The 27,967-nt window shown below is 32.8% G+C and overlaps 1 protein-coding gene across 1 annotated transcript; it reads left to right on the top strand.

Moving 5' to 3' along the window:
• Positions 1-8: 8 nt before the first annotated feature.
• LOC133181950 (deleted in malignant brain tumors 1 protein-like) lies at positions 9-27,810 on the top strand. Its single transcript, XM_061316611.1, has 9 exons — positions 9-315; positions 1,192-1,333; positions 10,857-11,020; positions 13,221-13,362; positions 16,049-16,218; positions 16,333-16,474; positions 26,230-26,393; positions 27,400-27,541; positions 27,660-27,810. The coding sequence occupies exons 1-9, from the start codon at positions 9-11 to the stop codon at positions 27,808-27,810; spliced, it is 1,524 nt and encodes a 507-aa protein (XP_061172595.1).
• Positions 27,811-27,967: the final 157 nt, after the last annotated feature.

The following is a 27,967-nucleotide window of genomic DNA, read 5'->3' as shown; positions in this document are numbered from 1 at the left end:
TTATCGTGATGTCAGTGAATGGCCAGAGTGTCCTTGATGGATCTAAGCTTTTGGACAAATGCCCATTGGCTAACATAGAGGAAGTGGAACTTCTGATCAACTCCGCAGCCCAAAGAGTTATAATGTCTCACTTACACAATATGGATTCTAGGTTCACTCAATACAGGATAGATATGAATGATTTGAAGAAAATGCTGCAAGACAATCAAGGCAAAAACAATATGGAAATCAAATTGCTGAAAGGAAAAATTCAAGAGCAGCAAGATTTAATAAAGAATTTGCACAAAAATGTGGAGGCAGAGGCTGTGAAACAGGGTACTTTTTCAAATGCAGGAATATATTCTAGCAATATTTAAACAAATAAATCTTGCTTAGGATATGCTACTACACGCTAAAAGTGTGTCAATTTTTGCTAATATATTTAAACAAAAAAATCAAAATCAAAGAAAGTCTGTTACTAAAGTGATAAAGAATGAAAATTCTTCAATTGATATTATAAGAAAATAGAGAATATTGTTTGATTTACACCTGTAATAATTTTCAAATTGTGTTACCTAGTCGCTGAAGATAGCGTTACCCGTCGGTTTGCATCTATCTCGTTTCCTCTGTAATCTTGTAAGGGTTAAATATTTCTTTCCCAGAACCCTATTTCATTCAAATGAACAAGTTCCTGATGTGATGTAGATATGGAAAATGAATTGAATTGAACTGTTCAAATGGATTCGCAGTAGCCTACTGGTACCTTGATCAGGCGGTCCGGGTCGATTCTAGTCCCTTGCGCAACAACAAATCTAAGACGTTTAACATAGACAGTGACTGTTCCTTCGTCAAGTGCCCGGAATTTGAACTTAACGTCTTTCGAGTGAGATCTTAAAAAATGAGATCACATGCCTGGGGTAGGCGATGGTCCAAAAAACCCACTGCTCAATGGCCCTAAGTGCCGAGTAAACGTCTAAATTTGAAGACCCTCCAGTATTTGGTGACGTCTTGAATGAGTGAAAAATTCTAGCAAGGGACGTAAAAAAAAATAAAATGTTCTAATGAAGGAACAAGCCTCCTTTTAAATTAGAATGCCAATAAAATATTTTCTTGTCAAAAAAATCTTCTTTTGAAGCCTTCGTAACAAAGTCTACTGCTTATGAAAATCTTGGTATCTTCTACATATGTAAAACATTTATGTGTTTTTTGAAGGTGCACGACTCGTAAATGGAAGTTCTTTTAGAGAAGGCAGAGTTGAAGTCTACAAAGATGGCGTATGGGGGACAGTTTGTGATGACAACTGGGACTACAAAGATGCCAATGTGATCTGTAGACAACTATTTGGATTAGTTGGGTATAGTCATCAAATTTTTATTTTAAAAAACTGTAATGTTCATCATTGAATTTTATGTCGTTTAAAAGAATTCTGTTTTCTAGTGGTTCAAATTTATTGAGGGAAGAGGAATTGACTCTTATATCTTTATTCACTATGTGCATTTTATTTGGGGAAAAACCATACAAGTAAAATTTGAGGTACCAGTTTCCCTTCTTACTGAATGCATGGGATCATTGGGTGTGGTATATTTAAATAAGTTTTCTTCATAAGAAAATGGTAGGAAGAGTGGAGCAGAACAATAAAAACAACCTTTGTTAAAGAATTAAAAATAATTAAGGAGTATTTTTTGAAGGGGGGGGGGTTGTGGGTGGAAATTGACAAATGTAGGCTTCAATGATAGTTTTCGTAACAATTGCTTCCAGGTTTTTATCTCCTCCTAAATACCAAAAATGAACAAATACTCTTTAATTGATGCATTCTTTATCTCAGTCGGCAGAATAATGTCCTTTGGCAATTATTATTATATATTAGGTCACTTGAGTCACTCAGGTAACTTATTGCTATCTGTGTTCGTCGGTCGTAGTGTGTCGTTTGTCGTGCGTGAACATTTGAACATTTTCAGCTTCTCCTCTGGAACCACTGAACCAATTTCAGCCGTTTTTGTCAATTTGCATTTACGAATGTAGGGGAACAAAAATTATTAATTTCATGGTCCCTGTCCCCCTGGGGTTTGAGGACTGGGGCTAAAGACACCAAAATCAATGCAATTTATAAAAAAAATTCTTATCCTGGACATCAAGCAGTCAAACTAATAGCATGATTGAAATAAGCATTGAGCCCTCTAACAGAATTGCGAATTTCATGGCACCAGAGTTCTGGTGTTAGGGCTGGGCTCTATAGATCTTATAGTGAAATTGCTTAAATTCCTCAAAATATCTTCTTTTTTCCCTCTGTATATTAAGCAGACAAAGTAAATGCATAGTTTAGATGAGCAAGGGTGTTCTCGCAAAATTGTGAATTTAATGGCCTTTGGGTCAGGAGTTCTTGTGTTAGCGCGTAGCTCTATTGATTATATAGTGAAAATGCATCATTTCTTTGAAAATATTCTCTGCTCCTGGACATTAAAGGCCGAGGTTTTCAACCGGTCGGTTTTCCTCAGGTAAGTTTGGTGTGGGGTGGAGCTTAATTGAAACGGCTGTGAAGCCCCGAGGGAACCAAGCTGGCTTGTGTATACCTACATATATACACAGGATGTTACCTGTATATTACCTGTAAATGTTTTCCTAAGAAATAGTTTAACTTCGCGTGTTGGTCAATCGAAATGTTGATCGTCAAATTTATGAAATAAAACATGCTAAATTTTTTATGTAGAATGATTCCTTTAGTTCAATTCTTTTTTTTAAATATGTTTGAATAATGGAGACAATTTTAGTTTAATTTTTTTTAATAAATTTCAAATCTTTGGTTGTAAGCTGGCGACACCGACGGAAATAGTCATTCGCAAAACGAAAGTAGAAAAAAGTGCGGTCCTGAATAAGTCTTTAAAACTAAGAAATCCTGTTTGAAGGCTAAATTTTGTAGAAAATATATGATAAATTAGATAAATATTTTTCATATAATTCCTATGTGATTAACCCATGACGCATGTTTCGTAAAAATGGTCATGGCATCCGCGTTTTGTTTCTCCGACAGGTAGACGAAATGGGAATATAATCACTTTATCCTACTTTTTTCCTCGGGATCCATAATTCTAAACATAACTTGTATATGCAATGACAGCTTTTATAATACTGCTTATTTCTCTTTAAAACTGCTTATTTTACCATAACTTTCATCACCATGTCTCGAAGAAATATTACACATCTTAAAATTTTTAACTTGGATAATATGACTATCTCATAATTAAAAAAAAGGAATTATTATTTAATTTAATTACACGATGCTTCCAATGCAGTTCAGTATTTTCTGTTTTAATAAAATCGATGTACGTGTAAATTTGGACAAGCTGTACTGCAATATAGATTGTATAGTGAAATAAACGCTCTTTCTTAATTACAATTTCAATAGATATATGACTGATTTTCTTTTTCATTTATTTAATCATTTGACAGACTGATTAAATATAAATTATATATGGCTATATACTCTATCATAAAGTAAAAAAAAAATAATATCAGCTCTGACTGCTTCTTTATCACGATGTTATATATGCGGTAGGCATCAAAGACTGAATGTTAATTCAATGATCGGTACGATTCCCAGCCAAGGTATACAAGATATACACAACGGCAGGTAACAAAATGTCAATCAATTTTCAGTATCCAATCTCAGGCTTAATTTCATCTGATTGACAGGGGTTCACAGAACAGGTAAAATTGAGGGTGGAGCTTATTTCCTCCCCCTTTAAGCAGATAAACTAAGTGCATGGTTATAACAAGCAAGGATGCATCTTTCAAAATTGTGAAATTTATGGCTCCTGGGTCAGGGGTTTTGGTGTAAGGTTGGGGCTCTATTGATCATATAGTGAAATGCAAAAATTCAATAAAAGTCTTCTCTGGACCTGAGTATTTAGCAGACAAGCTAATTGCATAATTATGATGAGGAAAGATACCTATTTCAAAATTGTGAATTTCATAGGTCCTGAGTCAGGGATTTTGGTGTAAGGATGGGGGTCCAGTAAACATTATTTAAGCATATTAAATTCTTAATAAATCTTCTCTGATCAAACTGCATGGTTATGGTGAGCGAGGATACCTCTTTCCAAAATTGCGAATTTCTTTATTCATGGCTCAAGAGTCAGGGGTTCTGGTATTAGGGCTGATCTTTATCGATCATATAGTGAAAATGCATTATTTCTTTGAAAATATTAATTTCTATCCCTGGGTATTTAGCATACTTAGTGTATGGTTATGATGAGCAAGGATGTTTCTTTCAAAATTGTGAATTTCATTGCCCAGGGGTCAGGGGTTTTGGTGTTAGTCCGAGTTCTATTGATAATATAGTGTAAAGCATTATTTCTTTGAAAGTCTTCTTCTCTGCTCTTGGGTACTGTAAAGGTGGAAATTTTGACGACGTGCTAATTTTGACTATATTGACGATTTTTCTTTTCTCGTCAAAATTTCCACTCGTCAAACTTCATATCATATATATAGCGTCACAACAGACATTGACCGTTGTACAACTTTACCGCTTAATTTTCTCGGCTTCCCCCACTAAAACTAGATTAGAATTACTGTTTAATTTTCTTGTAAATAGTTATGAAAACACATAATCACAGTTTAAAAACCATTGAGTATGTCATATACTATTATTACCCATGGTCACAACATTCTAACTTTGCGTAAATATCACGCCGTGTTTGACCTACTTTGTCACCTCAGGCAATCGGTCTCGCATAATGAAAACAAAGACTAGTACAAAAGAGCAATTAATTCAATCAAATCTTATACACTGTAGATGGTTTTTACAAGCAAAATTAAATTTTATTGATGAGAACGCTTGTAAATGAGTTCCCGAGGAAGTCGCGGTCATTGCTTAAAACATCGTTTTTGGTCCTCTAGCTTCTGGCGAACTTACTCTGAGTACTAGTTTTGAAACTGGTTTTTTTTGGGGGGGAGTTCTTTGTATTCATTTTTGTTTTAATCTTGTGAAATCAAAGATATACATAACTCTTGATTCAATATTTTGTCAAAATTGACACTCGTCAATTTTCGTAAATAAAAAATCGTCAATTTTTCAACTCGTCAAAATAACAACGTTTACAGTATTTAGACGATTAACCAAAAACATGTGAAACATGACTCGTGAGTTCTCATGTAAGGGCGGGGCTCTTTTGATCATAAATTAAAATGTATAAATTCTTTGAAAATCTTCTTCACTCCCCCTGTATACTTAGCAGACAAAATTGTGAATTTCCTAACCCCTATATCAGGGAATCTGGTAATAGGGTGGGGCTCTATTGATTATTTAGTGAAAATACATTCTTTGAGAATCATATTCTATGCTTCTTGGCAACTACGAGGCAAATAGAGTACAAAATTGTAGTCAGCAAAGGTGATTTTACGAGATTTGTAAAATTTTGGACCACTGGGACAAGTGTTCTTGGGCTTGGTAGGACACCATAGATTTTGTAAGGAAATTTATACTCTATTGAGAAAAGTAATTCCCCTTTGCTGTTCAACTATGATAATAATTCACTGTAAAAAATGTAAATTCATAGGTCAATTGAATAAAAACAATTGTACAAGACGTTTTTTTGTATAATACAAAAACGTACCTTCATAGTTTTCACTGGTCAGATAGACTTATAAATAATTATACATGTAGATAAATAAAAAATGAGAACTTGAGAAATTATCTATGTACATTAAATGTTCTTCAAAGACCAAGAGAGGCCTTTCTGAGAGGAAATGTGATGGCTTTACTGTATAAGCTCAAGCATTATTTTTAGTATTTTGTATTATATTAGTCCGATTTTAATGGTAAAAAAAGCCATCAAATGACACTAATATCTGCCACATACAGACAATTCATTGAAGGGAGTCCTGATTCTTTATTATAGTGAGTAGAAAATTCGATTATCCATTCTGAGAGTAAAAAACTTGACTGATGATGGTCATAGACCTCAGATACTCTTTCTTTCATATAGTGGACAATTGCGGCGGGAGGGAGGGGATGTTGGTTCTCTCCCTCAAAAGTGAAATTTTTTATCCCACGAAGCATTGTACTTTGTCTAGGAATTTTCAAGTAAACTGATACGTCATTTCTTCAAGCATTTCTTCCTAGCATATTCTATTTATAAACTATACTGATTTTTTTTAATGGAGAACGAAATAAAAAAATAAATTAACTAGAGTGTTCCAAAGAAAGCATGTGCCGCTGTTATTGCAATATTAAAGATATATACAAAGCTGAAAGGCGTGGTCAACTTCTTAGTTATTTGTTTACTAGTTATATAGTTCATGCATTTACTGAAGAAAAAATCCATGGATAGTAAGAGTGCATAAGAGAAGTATTTATCATAAAATGTGACAATCAAATAGAAATAGGAATCCATAGCCCTCAAAGCGAATAAGTTGCAAATATCATAGGCAATATTTTCAATTCAACATAACCTTAAAACTTACTTCTGCACAGAATTGTCTCTTCTGAAATTGTCAAATGACAACTTGATGAAAAGGTTATGATAACAAATAGTGATCGATCTGAAAAAAATCCGACAAACAATGCAAATCTGTAAACAGGTCATAAAACACGGGCCCCCGGAAATTTCAGAGGTGGGATCAGATACCTAGCTATAGGAGGAATAAGCATCCCTTGTCGACAGGTCAAATCCGCCGTAAGTCAAATGTATTGATCAGGTAGACAGAATAATCCGTATTCAAATGTAATATATAACAAAGCCCAACAATTGGTTTGAAAATGTATCAGTCAAAATACGACCCAATGATAGACTGTATTTGCAAACAAGGTCTTTATAACGACCATAGAATTTACAAAATGTTGACATAAAGCAAGATCGAGGAACTTTGAAATCCCTGTAACATCAACATATCCCTCATTAACCTTTCGCAGTTTAAAGATTGTTCTTACTCAGAGCATGCTCTTACGTATCTACTACACAATGAACACATGACATGATCACGGTGTCACAGAAGGAAAAAGTGTCGATTTTTTCAATGAAGGAACAGCAGACATTTGAGTTTTTGTCCGCTACATATCAAAACTCGATGAGCAAAATATCTTAAGGTCAAAGTAAAATGGTTTATAACGCTGATATTATCCAAAATATTGTATGACAAGCGACGTCAATGTTGAATAGCTTATACTTACCTCTCGCCTACAGAGCAGACGCCAGACTAAATGATTCCTAAATGTCGATTTGCTTTGCGGGCATAACAAAAACTATTTGAAAAATAACATTCAGTAGAAAAGTGATCTGTAGGAAAATATAAAAAGAGATGATTTTAGCTTTTCTTTCGTCAGCTTCCCATTTTTTCCATACTTATGTAGCAGCATATCATTATCACATGCATAGAGAGTCTAAGATTCCTTAATTCGGTAGAAGAGATGTTCTACGTACGATTCATTTTAAACTGAGGCAGGCTACTGACAAAAAGTTAATTGTACAGGGGGCTTCAACAGTCTCATTTAAGGTTCACATTTTGCAAATCTCATGTAGTTAAAATGACTTTCACAAACAAAACCTATCACTGAGTGGAATTATGACTGAAATGATTCATTCCAATAGTTCACTTTTCATTTTAATTTGACTACGGATTTCTCCGTTTACCTGATTAATAGAAAGGGTGCATGGATGGTGTCACAGGTCGACATGCTTACTCCTCCGAGGCTTCTTATCCTGTTTCTGGTGTTTCCAGGGGTCCATGTTTTTGTCCTGTTCTCGGTTTGTATTGTTTACAAGATCCATAAGACTGATCACCGTTATCCTGACCTTTATTCATTTATTATCAAATCCTTTTTCTGACACTGGGTGTTAAATTTCCTGTTGATCAAATATTTTTTGAGGAAGCCTTTTATTTGTTATCTAAATTTCAATGACACAGACACATAACTTCCTTCTTGTCAATGATTTCGGTCTTTTTTTTTTTTACTAAAACCTTCCTTATCATACAAATTTAACAGTAAGAAGAGGAGGAAGATCAATAGTTTTGTTTTGAACATATTTTATTAAATGAATCAAAGGGATCAGAAACAAGTTCTTACAACTTACGAGTTCCTCTCCTTAAATATAACAATGTCATGCAATTGAAATATTAATAGTACATAGAAATAGATTTAACAAGTGATAGAAGTGAAAATTCTGTTCAGTAACATAGCAATTAAAATCTACAGGTTTCATCGATAAATTTATACACAGCAGCAAAATATTTATATTACTCTGTAAAGGCAAATTTACATCACCCCATAATAACAAATTTGTGTCAATAGTGACCAATTCGTCAGGTATAAATAGGCGGTTAAAAAGATTATTCCTAGCGATTGGATAATTCCTGCATGCAAAAAAGAAATGATAAACATCTTCATACTTCCCACATAAACATAAAGGACTGTTAATAATATTTCGTTTGTGTAGATCATAGTTAAGTTTTCAGTTGTGTTGAGTTTAGTATGGATTACATTTGTGTAACGTTTACCAAATGAAAAATAGATGGTGAAGATCAGTAGATTTAGATTATTTAGTCAAGATTTGTCTTTTTTATGTGACACAAGGAAAAAAAAGTATATCTCAACGTGAACTTATTATTTTCTTTCATAGAAAAATAATGGAAGGGATAGACATTAATTTGATGTCGCTTGGTGAAAGGACAATGTAAAATGATCAAGAGTGTTGCATTTCAGTGTCAATTTTCTGAGATTTTCTGACAAGATAAATAAGATTGCCTTACAGGTTATTTATAAATATTTACATTTGCAAATGTTTTCCTTTATATAACACTATTAAAAGCAATCTGTATCTATATCCGTATAAACACGGGTTCCTCGCGTCATAAACGTTCGACGTAATTTCTCAGTGACGTCATAAAGGGTCGACGCGCAATCAATAGATCAAACTTGTGCCGTTGAGTTTGAAAAAAATAAAACATTTCACGCGTTAAAGGTTATAATCAGGCTAATAAATAATATGAATAAGTCACAAATGTAAATATAACTAATAAGGTATCATTTTAAAACATCTATCGGATATAAATACGGGTTGGTACGAGATCAAATTTACCATAAAGCCCTTCGGGCTTTATGGAATTTGATCTCGTGACCAACCCGTATTTATATCCCGATAGATGTTTAAAGATGATACCTTATTTCTTAAATGCATACTTAGTACCCACGATATGTTATAGACAGTACACATTATGACGTCATGTTATGACGTCACTGATCTTACCTTCTGGAGGTAATAAAAAACATCAACAAAACAGCTTCGGCGCAAGGGATTACCCTATTTATTTTTACAAAAAAATTGTATAATGCTAAGAAGAATATTCTATAGATTAATAAAACTGCTGCACAAATCCTAGACATTCTCTCATTTGATCGGAATTTGAGGAAACTTATACCGGACTGTACATTTTTACCGTTATTCAACTTCAAACTTTACTAAAAGAAATTATACAACTGAGATGTTGATATTTGTGCAGCAATACCAGCAAACCTTGGAATATTTTGCTTCTAAATATACCTTGTTTCAGTTAAATAATATAGAGCATGCCCTTGCGCCGAAGCATTTTTGTTGATGTCCATTATAATCTTGTGTAGTAAAGAACAATGACGTCATAATATGACGTCATAATGTGTACTGGCTATCTCATGTCATGGGTACCAAGTTTGTATTAGACAATAAGTTTGAACTTTCTCTGTATAATAGATAAAGTCATTAAGCATTTTAATTAGTTTATTTGCATAGAAATGCCTATACCTAGCCTTAACTCACCTGCGCAGTATTTTTTAAAATAGTTTTTATTTAAGCAGAAATGAAATCTAAATGTTATGAATATGATTATAAGTTTTATAGTTGTTGAAGACTAATTTCATTATTTATTGTGAAAACTTTAAGTTGACTCCGAGAATATAAATTAGAGTACTTGTATTATATTTATTTTCTAAATGATCTGTTTAAGTTACATGTCATAAGCAAGTCCTCTCTGGCACTCTTCATTCTGTCAAAGAAGCACTCTCTCTCTCTCTCTCTCTCTCTCTCTCTCTCTCTCTCTCTCTCTCTCTCTCTCTCTCAATAACTCTATTCTCAAAAAAAGTATTTCTCCCTTTGTAAGGATCGGTAAATGTAACTCACTTGGTTTCCAGCAAAGCTTATACAGTATATTGCTAGTTTGAGTTCAAAGGCCAAAAAAGATTACGAAACAATCATGTTTAACTGATATTTTCTTAACTGTGAAAATTTTAAGAAGTGGAACATTTTCGATTTGAATATGCCGCCAGTCATTAGACATGACGCATGAGCTACAAACACTTTCAAGTAAAGCAAACAACTTCTTTTCTTGTACAAAGAACGATTTAAAGAACACAAATTCATATGATGCTTCTACAGAAAAAAGAATTAGTTTAAATTTTCTTTTAATTCATTAGAGTATATTGTACCTCAGGTAACCAATAATATGCAGACATCATGATTTGTTTACTTTCTATTAAATATATCAAGTTCATTGATCTTTACTAAATCGCCATTTTCGACATTTATAAAGTTGCCTTATTTTATTCAAATAATTATCATTCCAATCATGCAGGGAAAGATGAGAGAAGAATTTGAATCTGCTTTTATTCATGTTGTAAAAGACTGCATAAATGTAGATCTACTAAAAAGTATGGTAATTAAGGGTAAACAAAGACGCTATTCCTCTTTAAAGAAATTCTTTTATGTTCAGATTTTATTTATTTTTTTTATTTTTCCCCAAGTATTCGTAACCGCAGTCTGTTCTTGACTTTTTTGTATTATTGCATCTTGAACAAAAATGTTTGAAAGTTACTATACATTAAATCATAGATAAAATTATGTTTTTTACAGAAGCCCATATAGCAATGCACATTTTGGACATGGAGTTGGTATTATTCAAATGGATGATGTCGGTTGCTATGGTTATGAAAGTTCCTTAATGCATTGTACGCATACAGATCATCTAAGTCATAACTGTGGTCACTCGGAGGATGCAGGTGTTGTATGTATAAAAGGTATTTGTAATACTTTTTTTCTCATTTTAAGCTCACTTGCACACATTTATCTATATGGATGAATATGTTTGTTTGTAGGTTCGATATAAATATTTTTTTTATTTTCGACTTCTTCAGAACCAATTGATCAATTTTATATAAATTTCCCTAAAACCATTCTTTGGTAAATGGAACTTTATTCTTTTTAAACAACAGCCTTTCTCCTATCTAAGGGGAATCGTAATGAAAATGTAAAAAAAAAATGACCATTTAAAAAAAAATCTTTATTCAAAAAGAAGAATTACACTTATGTAAAGGATTACTATTGTATAGATTATTTTGGTTCCGATCATTCCCCTGCAGTTTTGGATTATATTAGCAATAAGTTTTCATTTGATTAATTCGGGTTCCCTCTATAATGTACAAAGCTAATAAGTACATTACAGAAAAGAGGATGATTTTATATATATATATATATATATATATATATATATATATATATATATATATATATATATATATATATATATATATATATATATATATATATATATATATATATATATATATATATATATATATATATATATATATATATATATATATATATATATATTCAATAAAATATTTTTCCTTGGTATAGGGATAATATATATATATATATATATATATATATATATATATATATATATATATATATATATATTCTAAAAGATTGCCCCTTTCACTCACATGTGTAATAATTTTTTTAATATATTTTGTTTGAACTGAAACATTTTTTTTCTTTGATAGAAATCTTATGCTTTATAATTGGGTTATTAAAGACAGAACTTAATAAGAGCTTTATTATCTAGTATATATGTAAGAAATTAATGTCAATTAGAGTACTTCTTTCAAGTCATATAATGAAAAAGATGAAGCTAAAACACTGATCGATCTCAATAAATCTACAAACAATATAAATTGTGAACAGGGCATAAAAATCAGACCTCCGCAATCCATATATCTTGAAATTAAAACTAATAAGTTGAAAATATCATAGGAAATATTTAAATTCAACGAAACGTCAAATTTTTAACCTGTAAACTTATTTCTGCATGGATTCGTCTCTACTGCAATTGTGCATGTCAACTTACGACTTGATAAAAAGTTGAACATAACGATCAGTGACATGATCGATCTAAAAAAAGAACAATCATACGAGCAATACAAATCTATGAACAGGGCATAAAACACCGAACTCCGGATATTCCAGAGGGTTCAGGTGCCTAGGAGGAGTGAGCAACCTCTGTTAACCAGTCACAATCGTATGCCCTATGTATTGATCATTTAGAGGGAACATTCCGTAGTAAAATTTAGTATAAAAACAAAGGCTCAACAATTGGTATGAAACACATCAGCCAAAATACGACCCAACAATAGGTGATATTTGTTAAGGTCATTATAACGACCATAGAATTTACGAAATGCTTACTTTAAACGACATGGTTGATATCCTTGTAACATCGCTTTATTTGTCAGTAGGCTGCCTCGCTTTAAGAATAATCATGCTCAGAGCAAACTCTTGATTATCGAATGAGTCAGGAGACGTAAACAACATATGCAGATGAAAGCGGAATATTATTACAGAAATAATGAAAGTTGACAATAAAAAAGCTGCTTAAGTCATCTCGTTTGTCATACAATTTAGTTGTTAGCTCGTCCTTTTTGGGCTTAAGTTCTGATCCTCCAGGGTATACAATTTAGGTAAGACATTTTACAAAGGGAAATTATTTATAAACTTCTCTATATATCTTATATGAAGGCAAAATCCTTTCAGGTAATTTTTATTTTGCCAACAAGAGGAAAGTCCCGGTTAACACTTATTGCAAAGCACTAAGTCAAATGATTAAACGACATTGTTGATATTGTCGAGTTAGGTTTACATTGCAAGAATTTTATTACAGTAATGAGTATAGTCATCTGTCAGAAAAGCAATATTCCTTTCTCAGAAATTCAGAGAGAGGGAGAGAACACAAAAATAAACGAAAAATGTGAAAAAATATCCTTCTCTAATTAGGATTAAAGTAAGTAATCATTACTCTGAATCGAAATAATTGTCAGCATATTTTTTTTCTTTTCCTGTGCTGTGTAAATTTCTTTGTTTTTTATTATTATTATTATTTTTGTTTTTTATTGTTTTTGGATTATTTACCTGGATTCTCTATCCCTAATATCTTAGCCCCACCTATACGACTTTCAAGACAACTAGAATTTCAAGGACGAGTAGAAGTTTACAAGAACAATGAATGGGGAACGGTTTGTGATGATGATTGGGACCATGTCAATGCTGGTGTTATTTGTAGAAGTCTAGGTTATAGTGAGTAAGTATAAAATTCAGTTCCAGTGAGTTTTTCTAATCACATTTTGTCCGGCGTCGGTCTGTTCGCCTATTTCTCTGTTTGTAACTTTTTGCATTTTTGACTTCTCACATTTGTGACTTCTTCTCGAGTACCGCTGGTCCAATTAAAACCAAACTTCCTACATCCTTGTGTAAATGGAATTCAGGTTAATTCATTCGAAGGAACACACCCTCTTTCAAGGGCTTACAATTAAGAATAAGTGAAAAAATCAGTGGCATCTTTGAGAACTCTTTCAAGAACCACTGGGCCAGAAAATATAAAACTTATGTGAAAAGTTCATTAGATATTTACAAATTTTAATCTATAGAATGGGGCCACAATAGACGATGAACGTTTTACAAAGGAATATATAGGAAAATACTTTGAAAATCTTCTTCACAAGAGCACTAAAGCTTAACGTTTACTCATTATATTGATCATCATATATTAATATGGAATCATTTCTAGGTAGTATAGATTAAAGTTTGTTCAAAACATGACCCCTATGGTAAAGGTGGGCCCACAATTGGAAATCAATAATTTTCTAAAGTTTGTTAGAATCATGACCCCCGGGGTAGGGTGAGGCCGAAATAGGAGATAAAGTTTTACTACGAAATGTTTAGGATAAAATCTTTTAAAGTCTTCTCAAGAACAGCACTACTATTATAAGTCATATTAAAATAGAAGCATCCAAGGTTATGTACATTTAAATTTGTTCAAATTATGGCCCCTAAGGAAACGAAGGAGTATATGGAGAAAATCTTTAAAAATGTTCTCAAGAACAGCATGGCTTTGAGTATATAAATAAATATGAAAACATCATCATTTGTATGGATTTAAGTTTGTTCCAATGATGGTCCCTTGGGGAAGAATAGGGCCATAATAGGTCATAAATATACCCTCCCCCCCCCCCCGCTTGAAAAATGGGGGTGTAAAGTTCATTACACTTTGGGTACCGATCTCTTATCCGCAACTCCTTCTCCATACTGATTAAAATTTATCTTTTTATTTATCCAAAATTATCTTTTGCAGAATCTTTATAACATAGTGGCACTGTGCATCTTCTTTTTTATTTTTCAATAATGCAAATAATTAGGGTTACTTATAGCAAAATATTGGCACTGCCATTCTTTCCATAATAGGGAGTATCCATCTCTTATTCGCAATCGTTCTCTACCAAAATATAAAATTTGATGGCACTTTCACAGAATTTTTATTACATAGTGCAAATGTGTACCTCCTTTGTTATTTTTCGATTGGAAAGATTAATAGAGTTACCAATAGGAAAATATGGACACTTCCATTCTTTCATCACGTGGGGGTACCCATCTTATCCGCAACTCGTCCTGTACAAGTGAATAAAATTTAACGAGACTTTCACCGAATCTTTATTTAATAGCGCTATTGTGCACCTTTTATATTTCTGTTTGGTCGAAAAGATATTAGGGATTTGTCATATCAAAACATGGACACTGCCATTCTTTCTATAACATGGAGGGGTGTCCATCTCTTATCTGCAACTCCTTCTTTACCACTGAGTAAGTTTTTAAAAAAATGAAATTTTACAGAATCTTTCCTACGTAGTGCCATTGTGTACCTCTTATTTTTCGTTTTCATTGGACAGATATTTGGGGTTTCCCATAGCAAAACCTGGTCACTGTCATTCTTTCTAAATCTTGGGGATACCCATCTTTTATTATATATCTTCCTTTATCTGAATAAAACTTAATGAAACTTTCACAGAATCTGTCGAACATAGTGCCATTGTGCACCTCCTACATGTATTTTATGTTCTGATCGGACAGATATTTTGGGTTTCTGATAGCAAAACATGATGGATTTTGCTATTATACTCATATGGGAGCTGGGGTATCATTTTGTGAGCTCAATGCTTAAAATACCTCTAGTTTTAAATTGGAATATATAGAAAAAAATATTTATCTCGTCTACTTATAAATAGAAACATTATTACTACTCATATTGATATGCATCCTCAGCTAGTTTACATTCAAGTTTGTTCAAGTCAGGGCCCACGGGTAAGGCTACAGTGTGGGATCAGTGTTGGATGTTTTTTTCAAGAGAGACTAAACGGCCTTGAATCTTTTTATAAGCAAAACATTTCTAGTAGGATTCAAACTTTTTAACTATGAAAATTAAGGGGCCTCTTTGGGCAGAAATCCAAATCTAAATTTTACATTAAGCATGTGTAAGGAAAAAATCTTCTCCAGAACAGCAGGGTCATGTTGGTCAAATATTGCGATCAATTCATAGCTCCCTTAGAACTAGATTTTGGTCCACAATATGAAATAAAGCTTCTTATGAAATTAAAGAGGGATTTTAAAAAGAAAATCTGTTGATGAAGAAAAGCAGGGCCAAAGTGACTCAGGTGAGCTTTGTGCTCTATGCCAACCCCCCATTGCATATACTTTTTACTGAAAAAATATAAAGAATATGAATACAGATCCAAAATAAATGCTGAAAAAGCAATCTTATCTGCTTATACCTACAAATGCATCTTCCTACTTTTTCGCCAAGAACAAAATCCATCCCTTTAATACTAGTATACACAGTATTAATAAATAAATTTAATTGTAATTTACTGTACCAGAACATTACCATGGTATATGTTTTACAGCCTGAAATAGATTTTCTACTTAACATTCATTAGGCATGGACTGGCCGTGTCAAATGCAGTTTTTGGAGAAGGATCTGGGTCTATACTTTTTGATGATGTACAGTGTAATGGACGTGAAACCGGTCTGTCTGAGTGTACATTTTCTTCCACTAATAATTGTAATCATAGAGAGGATGCTGGTGTAATATGTAGACTTCAAGGTGGTAAGTGGAGCTAGTCATACTCTTAAATATAGTTGATTCCACGAGAGAAAGTTAATTAAGAGGAGTTTCAACGCTTTAAATACTTATAATACCTTGAATATCTATACACTATAGATCATATCAGATTATCAAAGGGAACATCTGTCAACGAAGGTATTCTTGAAGTGTTAATTAACAGAAAATGGGGAGCCGTCTGTGATAGAAACTGGGATCAAAGTGACACAAAAGTAGCTTGTCGGTCTCTCGGATATTCTAGGTAAGAATTCTAGTGTTATGGTATTGTGGAATCTCGATTATCCTGATGCTTTGGTTACTAGTGAAAATCGATCGGATAAGTGAAGCGATTCACTTATGATACGTACACTGTATTTTATGGTCTAATGCTAATAGAAGTAAAGAATGCTGAATTACATGTACAGAGGATATCCAATAGTTTGAAGGTCAATTTTTTCGGGAGGGGGGATTTATTTCATGAGTGGGACTGGATTTTAGTTGATATTTTCACGAGTGAGAGGGGCGTAATTTTAGTTCTCTTTGATTTGTTGAGTTTGACTGTTCTCGTTTTTTAGCAGACAAAACGTGCGTTGTAATGATGAGCAAAGGTGCCTCATCCAAAATTTTGAAAATTTATTGCCCATGGGAAAGGATTTTTTGAGTTATGGTAGGCTCTATTGTTTCATATGGTAAAAATGCATTGTTTCTTTGAAAATCTTCTCCACTCCTGGGTATTAAGGAGAAAAAAGTACATTGTTATGACGAGCAAGGCTGCCTTTTCAGAATTCTGCAGTTAGGGTCAGGCTCTATTGGTCATAAAGTGAAAATCGTAGATTCTTTTAGAATCTTCTCTCCTCCTGGGTATTAGCAAAGGAACTAAGTGCATTGTTACAATGAGCAATAGTGTTTTTTCCAAAATTGTGAAACACATGGCCCCTGATGCAGGGGTTCTGGAATTAAGGGCGGGGGGGGGGGTCTTTTATACATGTAATCATATTTTGGAATTTAATTTGCTTTAAGTTATTCCAGTTTGTTAGCAACTTATGATAGTTTACCATTGTAAATAATGTAAATGATAGGTAAATGGAATAAGAGTAATAAAAGAATTTTTCATGTATAATACTAAAAAGTTCTTTAATGGTTTTTAATAGAGAGGTAGACTTGTAACAATAAATGAATAAAAATAAGAAAGAATACCTTATATGTACATTAAATATTATTCAAAGACCATCACAGGAAGAAATAAGACCTTTCAGTTAAAACTGAAGATCGGCTTTCAGTGACTTCTCAGTGGCCATTCTGTCACTGAATGACAGGTACATTTCAGTGACCTTTCAGTTACCTTTCAGCTACAATTCAGGTACATTTCAGTCATCATTCTGTAGACACATTACAGTTTTCTTTCAGTAACATCTCCGTTCCCTTTTGCCGTCTTTCAGTCGCCTTTCAGTTATTTTTCAGTCGTAATTCAAGAAATTTACTTCGGCTTTTAATGGTAAATAATTATTAATCAATTTATAACAATTTAATTTAATTATTTATATCCTTTAATGTCTTTCTGGTGTTCTTATTGTGATAGGAATATTCAAGTTGAAATTTATCCATTGAACTGATAATGGCTAGTTCATTGATTATGATTATATTGTTTACTAAAATTTAAAACTGCGATTATAAACCATAAAGTATATGTCTACATATAATTATACATGTAATAATATATTGAATATGACAACTCAAATGTGAACTCATATTTTTAAAGTTCTAATTCGTTGCACAAAAATGGATTTAGAAAAAGAAAATTATTTAAACGATTAAATACAATGATCCAATATTAGCATCAGAATTTAATAAATTTCATAGAATTTGCTCCTTTTCTTTCCGTAAGATCGTTAAATCCGCGATTAATATTTTCACAAGCTTATACAATCTAATTGAAAAATGAACAAAAATCAGTCAAACGTGAAAAACAAATTCAGAATAATGATGATATTGCTTTAGAACGATATAATACTTTTCTCAGCACTTTTTACATTCTCTGCATTAATCTTTGTCCATCTTATGCGGCTAGTTTTCTTGGAACTTCTTGGAGTGGAAGCAGAGACAGAATTAATCATTTATGCCTCTTGTGGAAGTAATTTTGTTTCTTAATTGTTGAAATGAAATGATGCTTTAGATTAAAAAATCATTTTTAAAAATCATTTCATATATAAAATTCTAGAAGTAGAATTTACAATATTCTCTAAGGTGAAAGTTTATCTCGAATAATTTCTTTTTAAAAAAGCAGATACCCGTCGCCGATAATTGTCATTATCCAAATAAGAATAATGTAATAATTAGTCTGATTCAAACCTTTGCGCAATCAACATAGAATATTTACATTTGCAAATATTTTTCTTAGATGAACCTATGGAAGAAAAAATACATTTAATTCTGTGAGATGATTCTGCTTACATATTTTTGTCACAGTGAAACTGGTTTTGGAACTTCTAACTTGATAGCGATGAAAAAGATAAAATAATTGAAACATATTAGTGTTGTCAAATCGGACGATTTTTAGTAACCGGTTACTCGCTTCCGATCGAGTACCCGGTTACTCGAATGATTTTTTCGTTATGCACAGTTACCATATCTATTATTTATCTCATCCTTTACCTACAGTTAGAAATGAAACAAATGTACTGCGTATATAGGAACTTTTTACAATTACAAACTTAAACACATACACAATATCTTCACAGAATTTTTGATTTTAGATTGCAGTTGAAACGGACAGTTTTTGTTTAAGAAAATAATTTTATCGACACACGAAGAAGACGGATATTTAGTCGTCAATCACCATTTTCACAATGGCTCTCGTTAAGTTTTTTTTTTTTTTTTTCAGCCCCTGTTATATGTAGCGATCAAGGAGAATTCAAATACCCGTAATTACTGGTTGATTTGTAGAGTGTCCAGTAAATCGCTGGTTTCCGAATAATGTTTTAATCTTAGGAGATTTAACATATTTGTAGTCCCATTCGTATACAATAACTCCGATTCACATAATTTACATTTTACAGATCTCGAATCAGCTGTTCTTTTAAAATACTTCCAAGCTTTATATGTCTGTGGCGGCATCTTATTAAATTATGCTCCTTTGACTAGCACAGGTGTAAATGAGGTAATTATAACTCAGGACTTCATTTTTTTTTTATATCCGTGGCAATCAAAGCTATCAATTATATAAAATGTGAAAACTAATAAAAAAAAAAATCGATCCTATTTGTGAACCACTAGATCAAGTCTAACGGTAAATAATTTTAGGTAAATGTGTTATTATACATTTATAAACAATATAACATTTATTTTCTACGTATTTACTATATGAAATGTATTTTTATCCGAGTAACCGAATAGCAGTTTTACTAACCGATACTCGCATTGTTCGACGATTAACCGGTTAACCGGGTACTCGTTGACAACACTAAAACATATGTATTTTTTTCAGTCAACAGGTGTCCATTAATATATTTTCCTTCAGTGTGAAGAATGTTTTGAATAATGTTATTCGCCTAAAATCGCGCTTACCTTTTTAGCCCGAATTTCATTTGAAGGTATAAAGAACTAATAAAATAGCAAGATTATTCTCAGTGCAGTCGTTTGACCAGTTGCGAATAGGGAACCGAAAAGGCGGTGCTATAAATATATGACGGCATTATTTCAAAATCTAATTTGTTTGTCAACGTTGTTCAATGGCTTGCGGAATTAAAAGTTTCATAAAAGTTCAACCTTTCAAAAAAAATTTTATTTTAGCAAGTTAACATGGGTACTCATTTCACTAGTTAAGCCGGAATAAGCCGACGAGTTCCTAATACCTTAGTGGTTCCCATGCAATTCGACCCTAAATTAAAAATATCCGTCACACACATTATCAATTGACATGCCTAGGAAAAGTTAAAATAAATGCTTACCAGTAAGTAAATGGTATTTTCAAAGGATAAAGAGAAATAACCGTCACATTTACAATGAACAAATAACAGAAAACTAACGTATTATATAGTGTTTATAATGGGTATTCGGAACTAGTATGACAACACGAAAATATTCCGATATCTTCCGGTGGTCTAATTGTTTAATTTCGGCAAGCTTTTGGTATTTGTTAAAAAAAACTCACTTTTGATAGTTGAAATGTTGTTTTATATGAAAAATTGACGTCTTTACAGACGTTTTTTTTTCTGCAGACAAACGCGTCGCGGTTGCATTGTAAAAGTATGTCGCCTGTTTCAATTACGATAGCGAACACAAACTGACGGCAAAAAATTAAAACTTCACATAATTCTTACATTCATAGATAAGCCTTCATACCATATGTATGAATATATGTTTAAACTTTTGAATTTATTAATTAGCAGCTCTTAAATTATTAATTAATCGGAAATGATCAAAATTTGGAACTGGTCAAACGACTGTACCGATCATTGTTCTATCATTATAAACAGAGATCTCCTGATCTAGCTTGCTAAACATCAATGTAAAGGTACACCTCTATATGAATGGGGATCTGACCTATAGGGCCGGGATTGGTTTTTGTCCTTACAAAAAGCGTGTCGATTTCCGTTCCCATTAATGACTTTAGACTAAATGCGTGTAATAATTTGTTTTTCATAAATCTTTATTTCAGTAAGTAAAGGTAGGAGGAACCCTTTCATAGACATTGACCATGTAGCATGATATTGTCAACACATTCTGAGTTTGTTATCTCGAAATGTAATAACTGATATTTTTCTTTACTTCTCCTTCTATATAATGGTAATGTCTACAGTCTCAATTCTATTCTTGATGTGTATTTGTTTTACAACACGTTTCCGTGGATATATTAAAAACATGCCATTATGCAAATTATATAAATGAAATACAAGGGAGTGCAGTGACTGATATGTAGCCTTACTGATCTGAGTTTAGAACATTGACTCAGTACAAAAGTACAGTCGTGTATGTTACTCTAAATATATTAAGCTCAAATAATTCAAGCAATACGTATCATATTAACCCAGATAACCACTAGTAGTACAGACGGAATAAAAGCATTATGTGATTAAATTCTATGGAAGGTATACAATTGAAATCCATCTCAGCTCATTTCAGCCGAGAATATCTGTATCGAGTAACACGAAGTGAGTTATTCTTGTCCTCGAAGAAAGTGTGCTATACTGAGGTAAAGTTCCGCTTGACTGTGTTTTAGATACATTGGTATGTTGCGATTTGCTCTCTCTTTAAATAGTGTTTCTTATATCAAAAATGGACATGCATAAATGATAGATAATTGAAGGAAAATACACAAACCTACTAAAATAGTCTTTGAAAAGGCGAGAATTTAAAACTATGAAAGTGTGGTACCATGTGGATTCGCACCCCCGACTTTAAAAAAAAGTACCCACGGTGTGAATAGTCAGCGTTTATACCAATTGAGCTATTCTGACTATAAAAATAATTTGTATAAATGTGAAGCAGATTGTCAAAATCAGGTTTCCTTATTTTTTGTAGGTTTTTTGTGAATTTCGAACCTAGGGCAGGGGTGCCCCTTAAAAAATGCTATCTTAAATCATTCCTTGCATCCCAACCTATCAAAATGTCACATTTTTATTTAGGGGCAGGCCTGCCCTGAAGGACTTCTAGCCCAAAATTCATGCAAAAATCGACACTTTAACGGACAAAATGCTGATTTGGCCAACTTTGGAGGTTTATTCTTAAGTTGTAAATAATAAATTTTAGAAATAAATTAGACATATATATGGTATAAAACAACTAAAAAACGATGACTTTTAAATGTCACTTTTTCCGGGAAATTGTTCTCTCCTATAGGTCAATTCTTTTGAAATTGTGAATACATCCTTTTGTATTAAAATTTTGGAGCTCGACAACCTTTCAAGACTAAACAACTTCTAGGTCACTGCACGTCGCAACATAGTGATACGGAGGGCCGTTAGCGTAATATTTTATTCTATTTGATCGCCTCAAATGTAATACAAGAAATAAACAACAATGTTAACAAGTTCACTGGAAAATGAACATGGTTGGTACGTGATCAAATCTACTGAGAAACCCTTCGGGCTTCACAAGATTTGATCACGAGACCAACCAAGTTCATTTCCAAGTGAACTATTAAACATTTTTGTTTATTTCTTAAAAATACAATATGTATAAAAGGTATATACAAGCTCGAAAAGTTACCTAAGTGTCCCAATTCGATTTGTACACCTTTATAAAATTTAATCGGAAATAATGTTAAGTCGCCTTGGCCTAATGGATAGGGCTACAGTCTATCAAGCCGTAGGAACTGGAATCGACCCCAGGATGTGTCAAGAATTTGTTTTCTTAGATTCACTTTTGTTCTATTTTTTTATTTGAAAATAGAAAAATTTGACAGCATTATAAAAGGATAAGATAAAATGAAATTGCTTAGTTAAAAAATAATCAGATTATATAATAAACAGATTAAACTGAAAGATAACTGAAAGGCCACAGAAAAGTACCTGCCATTCAGTGAATGATAACTAAAATATCACGGAGAATTCACTGAAAGACTCCTTTCTGTGACTTTTCAGTGACCTTTCAGTGGGCATTCAGCTACCATTCCGTCGACTAAATGGTGTAATTTCATCCTTTGCATGAAAGGCCAATGACCTGGGTGTACTATTTAAAACTATGTTCGAAGGTAAAACGCAATTGTCTTAAGTTCTGTGATGGAGTGTAGATATTTTTAAAATTAATTTGGTAAAAAGTTATCAAAATTGATTTGATTATTTAAAACAAAATGTTATTTTTACTTTAGTTATTTTTTTTTTGATATATCACCCAACATATTGCAGAGTGTCATGCCACAGTAAGATGAGAATCTTGATGATGATGAGAAATGATTGCAATACAGTTGTTATAGAGTAGGAATTTCCCTTAGGATTGCCCCATCTCCCCGGAAATTCTACTCTAGAGTAGGATTTTACCGGGGGAGAATCCTGCAAACTTTCCACGGAGGGAAATTCTACTCTAGGGCCAGTTTAGCTCATCTGAGCCGAAGGCTCAAATGATCGTTTCTGATCGAATAGTGTCCGGCGTCCGTCTGTCTGTCTGTCGTATGTTGTCTGTAAACTTTCCACATTTCCGACTTCTTTCTATGGAACGTCTGGGCCAATTTCAACCAAACTTGCCACAAAGCATCCTTGGGTAAAGGGAATTTGAGTTTGTTCACAGGAAGGGCCATGCTTTCTTCCAAGGCGAAATAATTAATAGTTCCTGAAAATTGAATTTGGTGGCATCTTTTTAAAAAAATCTTCTCAAGGTCCACCGGACTAAATTTAGAAAAGATGAAAATTATGTGAAAGCTTCATTACAAACTGTAGATTCAATTTTGTTCAAATCATAGCCCCGGGGGTAGGGCGGTGCTACAACAGGGGATAAAAGTTATGCGTTGCAATATGTAGAGAGAGTGTTCTTCTCAAGAACAGCAAAGCCGTGATTAGTCATTTTGATACAGAAGTATCCTCAGGTAGTGAAGATTCAAGTTTGTTCAAATTCTGACCCCCCTTAAGTATGGTGGAGCCATAATATCTTATCAAAGGTTTACAAAAGAATATATAGGAAAAAGAATCCGCTGACGAAGAGCAGAAGGACCAGGAGTACTCAGGTGAGGGTTGTGATCCTTGGGCCTCTTATTCCCTTTTATTCGCAATCAGTGTGGAATTTCCCTCTTCTTAACGAAAGAATATAATTTCATTAAATTGGTAGTAATCAAGTTAATTAAAATGTTAGAATCATTTTATACTTTGTGTGAAAAATCATTAAGAGCAAAAATTACAAAATATTACTTCGATTCAATGAAGAAATTACAGTATTTTACTATTGAAAAAATGATGTAATGAAATATATAATTATAAATAGATAAAGAAAGAAAAGATAGATAGATAGATAGATAGATAGATAGATAGATAGATAGATAGATAGATAGATAGATAGATTATACTTATTCTTATATACGCTGCTCCATGAACATCAATAAGAATGTCTACAAATGTAAGCTTAATTGTTTTTAAATATTGATCACAATATAGTCAAACCTCATTGTCTCGAACTCGTTTGATTTATGAAAAATGTTTGATTGTCCCCCATTCCCAACTGAAATTGGGGGAGTTGACTACCTTAGTTTTTGGAATTTGTATTCAATCCCTTTGACAAATTGTCAATAAAATAACTGAAATTGCTTCGAATAGGCCTGTGAATTATGTCCATGAAAAAGTTATATTTAACATTTTTGTATGGTAATACAAATATATATTTGCAGAGGGCTGTCGATTCCATCAACTATTTTTGGAGAAAGCAATGAAAAAATATGGTTGACTGGCATGAACTGTAACGGAAATGAAAATTCCCTGTCTGAATGTTCCCAGTCAGTAATTGGACAAAACAGCTGTAGCTCTGGCGGGAACGTGGGAGTCGCATGTTTCCATACACTAAATGGTATGAAAAGAAAGAGAGAGAGAGAGAGCAAAATAAAGCAAGGTTTTTAAATTTTAAATTTTGCTTTCAGACATGGTAAAACTTGAAAACAAAATTGCAACTTCTGCACAAAATGTCCATATAGTTAAACCAAGTATACGTTTAAATTCCAATTTGGTGGGCTTTTGTACCGACGGGTTGGATGATACAGCAGCGAAAACTATGTGCAAAAGTTTTGGATACAGTGGGTAGGTAATCTAATTTCTCAAATTAATATGCATTGAAAATCTTAATTCCTTGTAAGATTTCTGCAGTAGACCTAAACCTGAGTTGAAAATATTTGTTCTTATTTATCAAATGATCGATATAAGACAAATAGCATTTTTATCAGAAGAAAGGTTGATACAGAGATAGGATGCAACAGAAAAACAGAGTTTTAATAAAGAACGTTTTTTTAATATTATATGCTGAGCATATATATCATAATACTTCGTTATTTCAATAGAGATTTTTGTTAACTCATTATTCATTATAAATCCGTTTCATTGAGAAATAAATGCTTATTTTTATGGTTTATCAGCGTTCAGTGCTTAAACATTGGATCAAATTTTATTCGCATAAACAGCGAAGCCGCTTATTATGAATTACCCTTTGTATAACAATTTGTTCTCATGCCAGTATTAACCTTGCAGTAATAGTCAAAGAGATTACACATGATGTCACATAGCGTGTTTGAGATCATTCCTACCCGGTTACTACATGATTATATAACATTATTCATACATTCAGACCACAGAGTCTGACACATCTGTTTCATATTTGGATATTTTAGTAGAAAAAAGAAGTTAATGGTAACCTAACAACAAAACTTTATGATAAACGTGATGACTTCAACTTTTCTATCTTCTTTTACTTATGTACCCTTATCACCTGCATATGGGGTTTATGTCTCCCAGTTGATTCCATACGCAAGAGCATGCTCTACGTACGATCAATTTTAAAACTAGGCAAGCTATTAACTGACAAATTGATGAAACAACGATATCAACAGTCTCGTTTGACGTCATCTTTTCGCAAGTTCTATGGTCGACACAATGACCTTATCAGCATATATATCTATCTTTAGGTCAAATACTGACTGACGTTTTTCATACTAATTGTTAGGCCATTATTTACACACTGAAATTTCTACGGATTTTTCGGTTTACCGGATCATTACAAGGAACACAAGGCGAGTGTGACCGGTCGACAGGGGATGCTTACTCCTCCATGGCACCTGATCCCACCTTGATGTTTTTGGAGGTCCATGTTTGCTCTGCTCCCAATTTGTATTGTTTAAATGAACTATGGGCTTGAATACTGTTCGTTATATCCATATTCCATCTTAAGAAATTTTACTCTATCAAGACATCAGTAGATAATAATTTAATTGTCTTACGTTTCTATTGTATGTTGAACGTGATCTTATCTAGATGCTTTAAAAAATTTAATATACATTTTGCGGTAGGTTAAATAAAATAATCTTTTCGTAAATTTTCATATATATTTTAGTTATGCTAGTTTAGCACTTACTGATCAGCCAAGAGGTTCATCAAGACTCTTGATTAAGGTTGAATGTACTGGAAGAGAAGAATCGTTAAACGAATGTGCTTTTGGTCTGGGGAATTGTAATGGAACTAGTCCTTTAGTATTGGAATGCTCTGCTGACGTTAGACGTATGTGTTTTTTAACATTTTATATTCAACTTTTAGGTTAATTTTAGAGACTTCACAATTCACTTTATAATTCAAAGGCAAATAAAGTCTGGTAATATGTAATTATTTTCCTTTATCTCGCTTTGTGGTCGGAAGGGGGGGGGGGGTCGATTCTCATTTGCCACACAGCGTCAAAACATAAGACGTAAAAAAAGGTAGTGACTGTTTCTTCGCCAAGCGGACGACACTAGAAGTGAAGGTCACAGGTCTTTTGGATAAGACCTTAAAAATCGATGACCGTCTGATGGTTGGCGTTAACACGAAAAAGAACTGAAAAAAAATACATAAACTGGCCACCTTCGCACTTGTGTAGTTTTTCTGCATATTGAAACCATTAAAAGCTTTACTTACATGTAAAGTAAGCGTTTCATTGTTTGAATTAATTTGTATATTCACATGAATATCCAGCAAATTAAACTGATGTTTTGACAGAGAGAAGTTGATTTTTCTAATATATCATATACTATTATATACGGATAGTTTTATTCGCTACTGAGCTAAAACTAAAAGTGTCAATTTTATCAATTGTTTACCAGATCCTAAGCAAAATCTAACAATAAAATGTGATACGCGGAATCTAAGAAAGATGCATTTATATTTGTATGATCGAGATTCAGGTCAAAAAATAAAATTGTTCATTAGAGAAAGGACATTTTTAATTTTTATTTTAGGACAACATATCACTTAACGTATATTTAAGGAAACTGTCTTTGATAATGATTTGTGATTTAAGTTGATTTAGATAGATAATTTGTCATTCGTAAATGCAAACAGTTTTGATAGAAATGTTTGTATTTTTAAAACATGATGGAGGTGTTTGCATTCTTTCAATAATTAGAACTGTTTCAGGAATTTATAAGAAACCAGTTTGTGAAATGTTCCTTTCAATATTCAGAATGTTTTCATGACTATACTTGCATTTTTAAAGGATTTTCATATCACTGATACCCTCCACTTTCATTTAAAGGCTTCATTAGACTTGTCGATGGTTCTTCGAGCAATGAGGGGCGTGTTGAAGTATTCATTAATGGGGAATGGGGTACAGTTTGTGATGATATGTGGTGGGTTACACATGCAACCGTTGTGTGCAAAAGTCTTGGATATTCAGGGTAAATATGTACTTTATTCATGTATTCTTGAACGTATGATATATTTTAAAAAATTAACATTAGCATCGCTTTCATTGCATTTTGTTTAAATATTAAATAGAAACTCAACCGCTTATAGAAAAGCTTATTTCGGAGCTGGGACAGGACGAATTTGGTTAGACAATGTTAACTGTGATGGCTCAGAGGCATCCATCTTTGACTGCAGACACAGAGGCTACGGAAAAGAAGATTGTACACACTATGAAGATGCCGGTGTAACATGTTCATGATTCTGTAATAGAACCCTGTGGCTCATTATACCCTCTTCTGATAGACTATTACCCTTCATTCATTTCTTATAATTTGTATACAACTGACTTGTCCTAAGATACGTATACATATGTACAGCTGTTTAATCAATTTTTATGGAGTACATTTTACAGACCT

This window comes from Saccostrea echinata, unplaced genomic scaffold (genome assembly GCF_033153115.1).
Source record: "Saccostrea echinata isolate AGI-Se365-2 ecotype Australia unplaced genomic scaffold, CSIRO_AGI_Sech_v1 ptg000001l, whole genome shotgun sequence".
Classification (NCBI taxonomy): Eukaryota; Metazoa; Mollusca; class Bivalvia; order Ostreida; family Ostreidae; genus Saccostrea; species Saccostrea echinata.
Note: the sequence above shows the minus strand (reverse complement) of the source record. Positions and strands in the feature narration are given on the sequence as shown.

Excerpts from the sequence above, each read along its gene's own strand:
- LOC133181950 (XM_061316611.1), top strand. The coding sequence starts at position 9 with ATGTCAGTGAATGGCCAGAGTGTCCTTGATGGATCTAAGCTTTTGGAC. Across the intron at positions 16,475-26,229 it reads CGGTCTCTCGGATATTCTAG|TTATGCTAGTTTAGCACTTA; the intron begins GTAAGAATTCTA and ends TATATATTTTAG. Across the intron at positions 26,394-27,399 it reads ATGCTCTGCTGACGTTAGAC|GCTTCATTAGACTTGTCGAT; the intron begins GTATGTGTTTTT and ends TTTCATTTAAAG.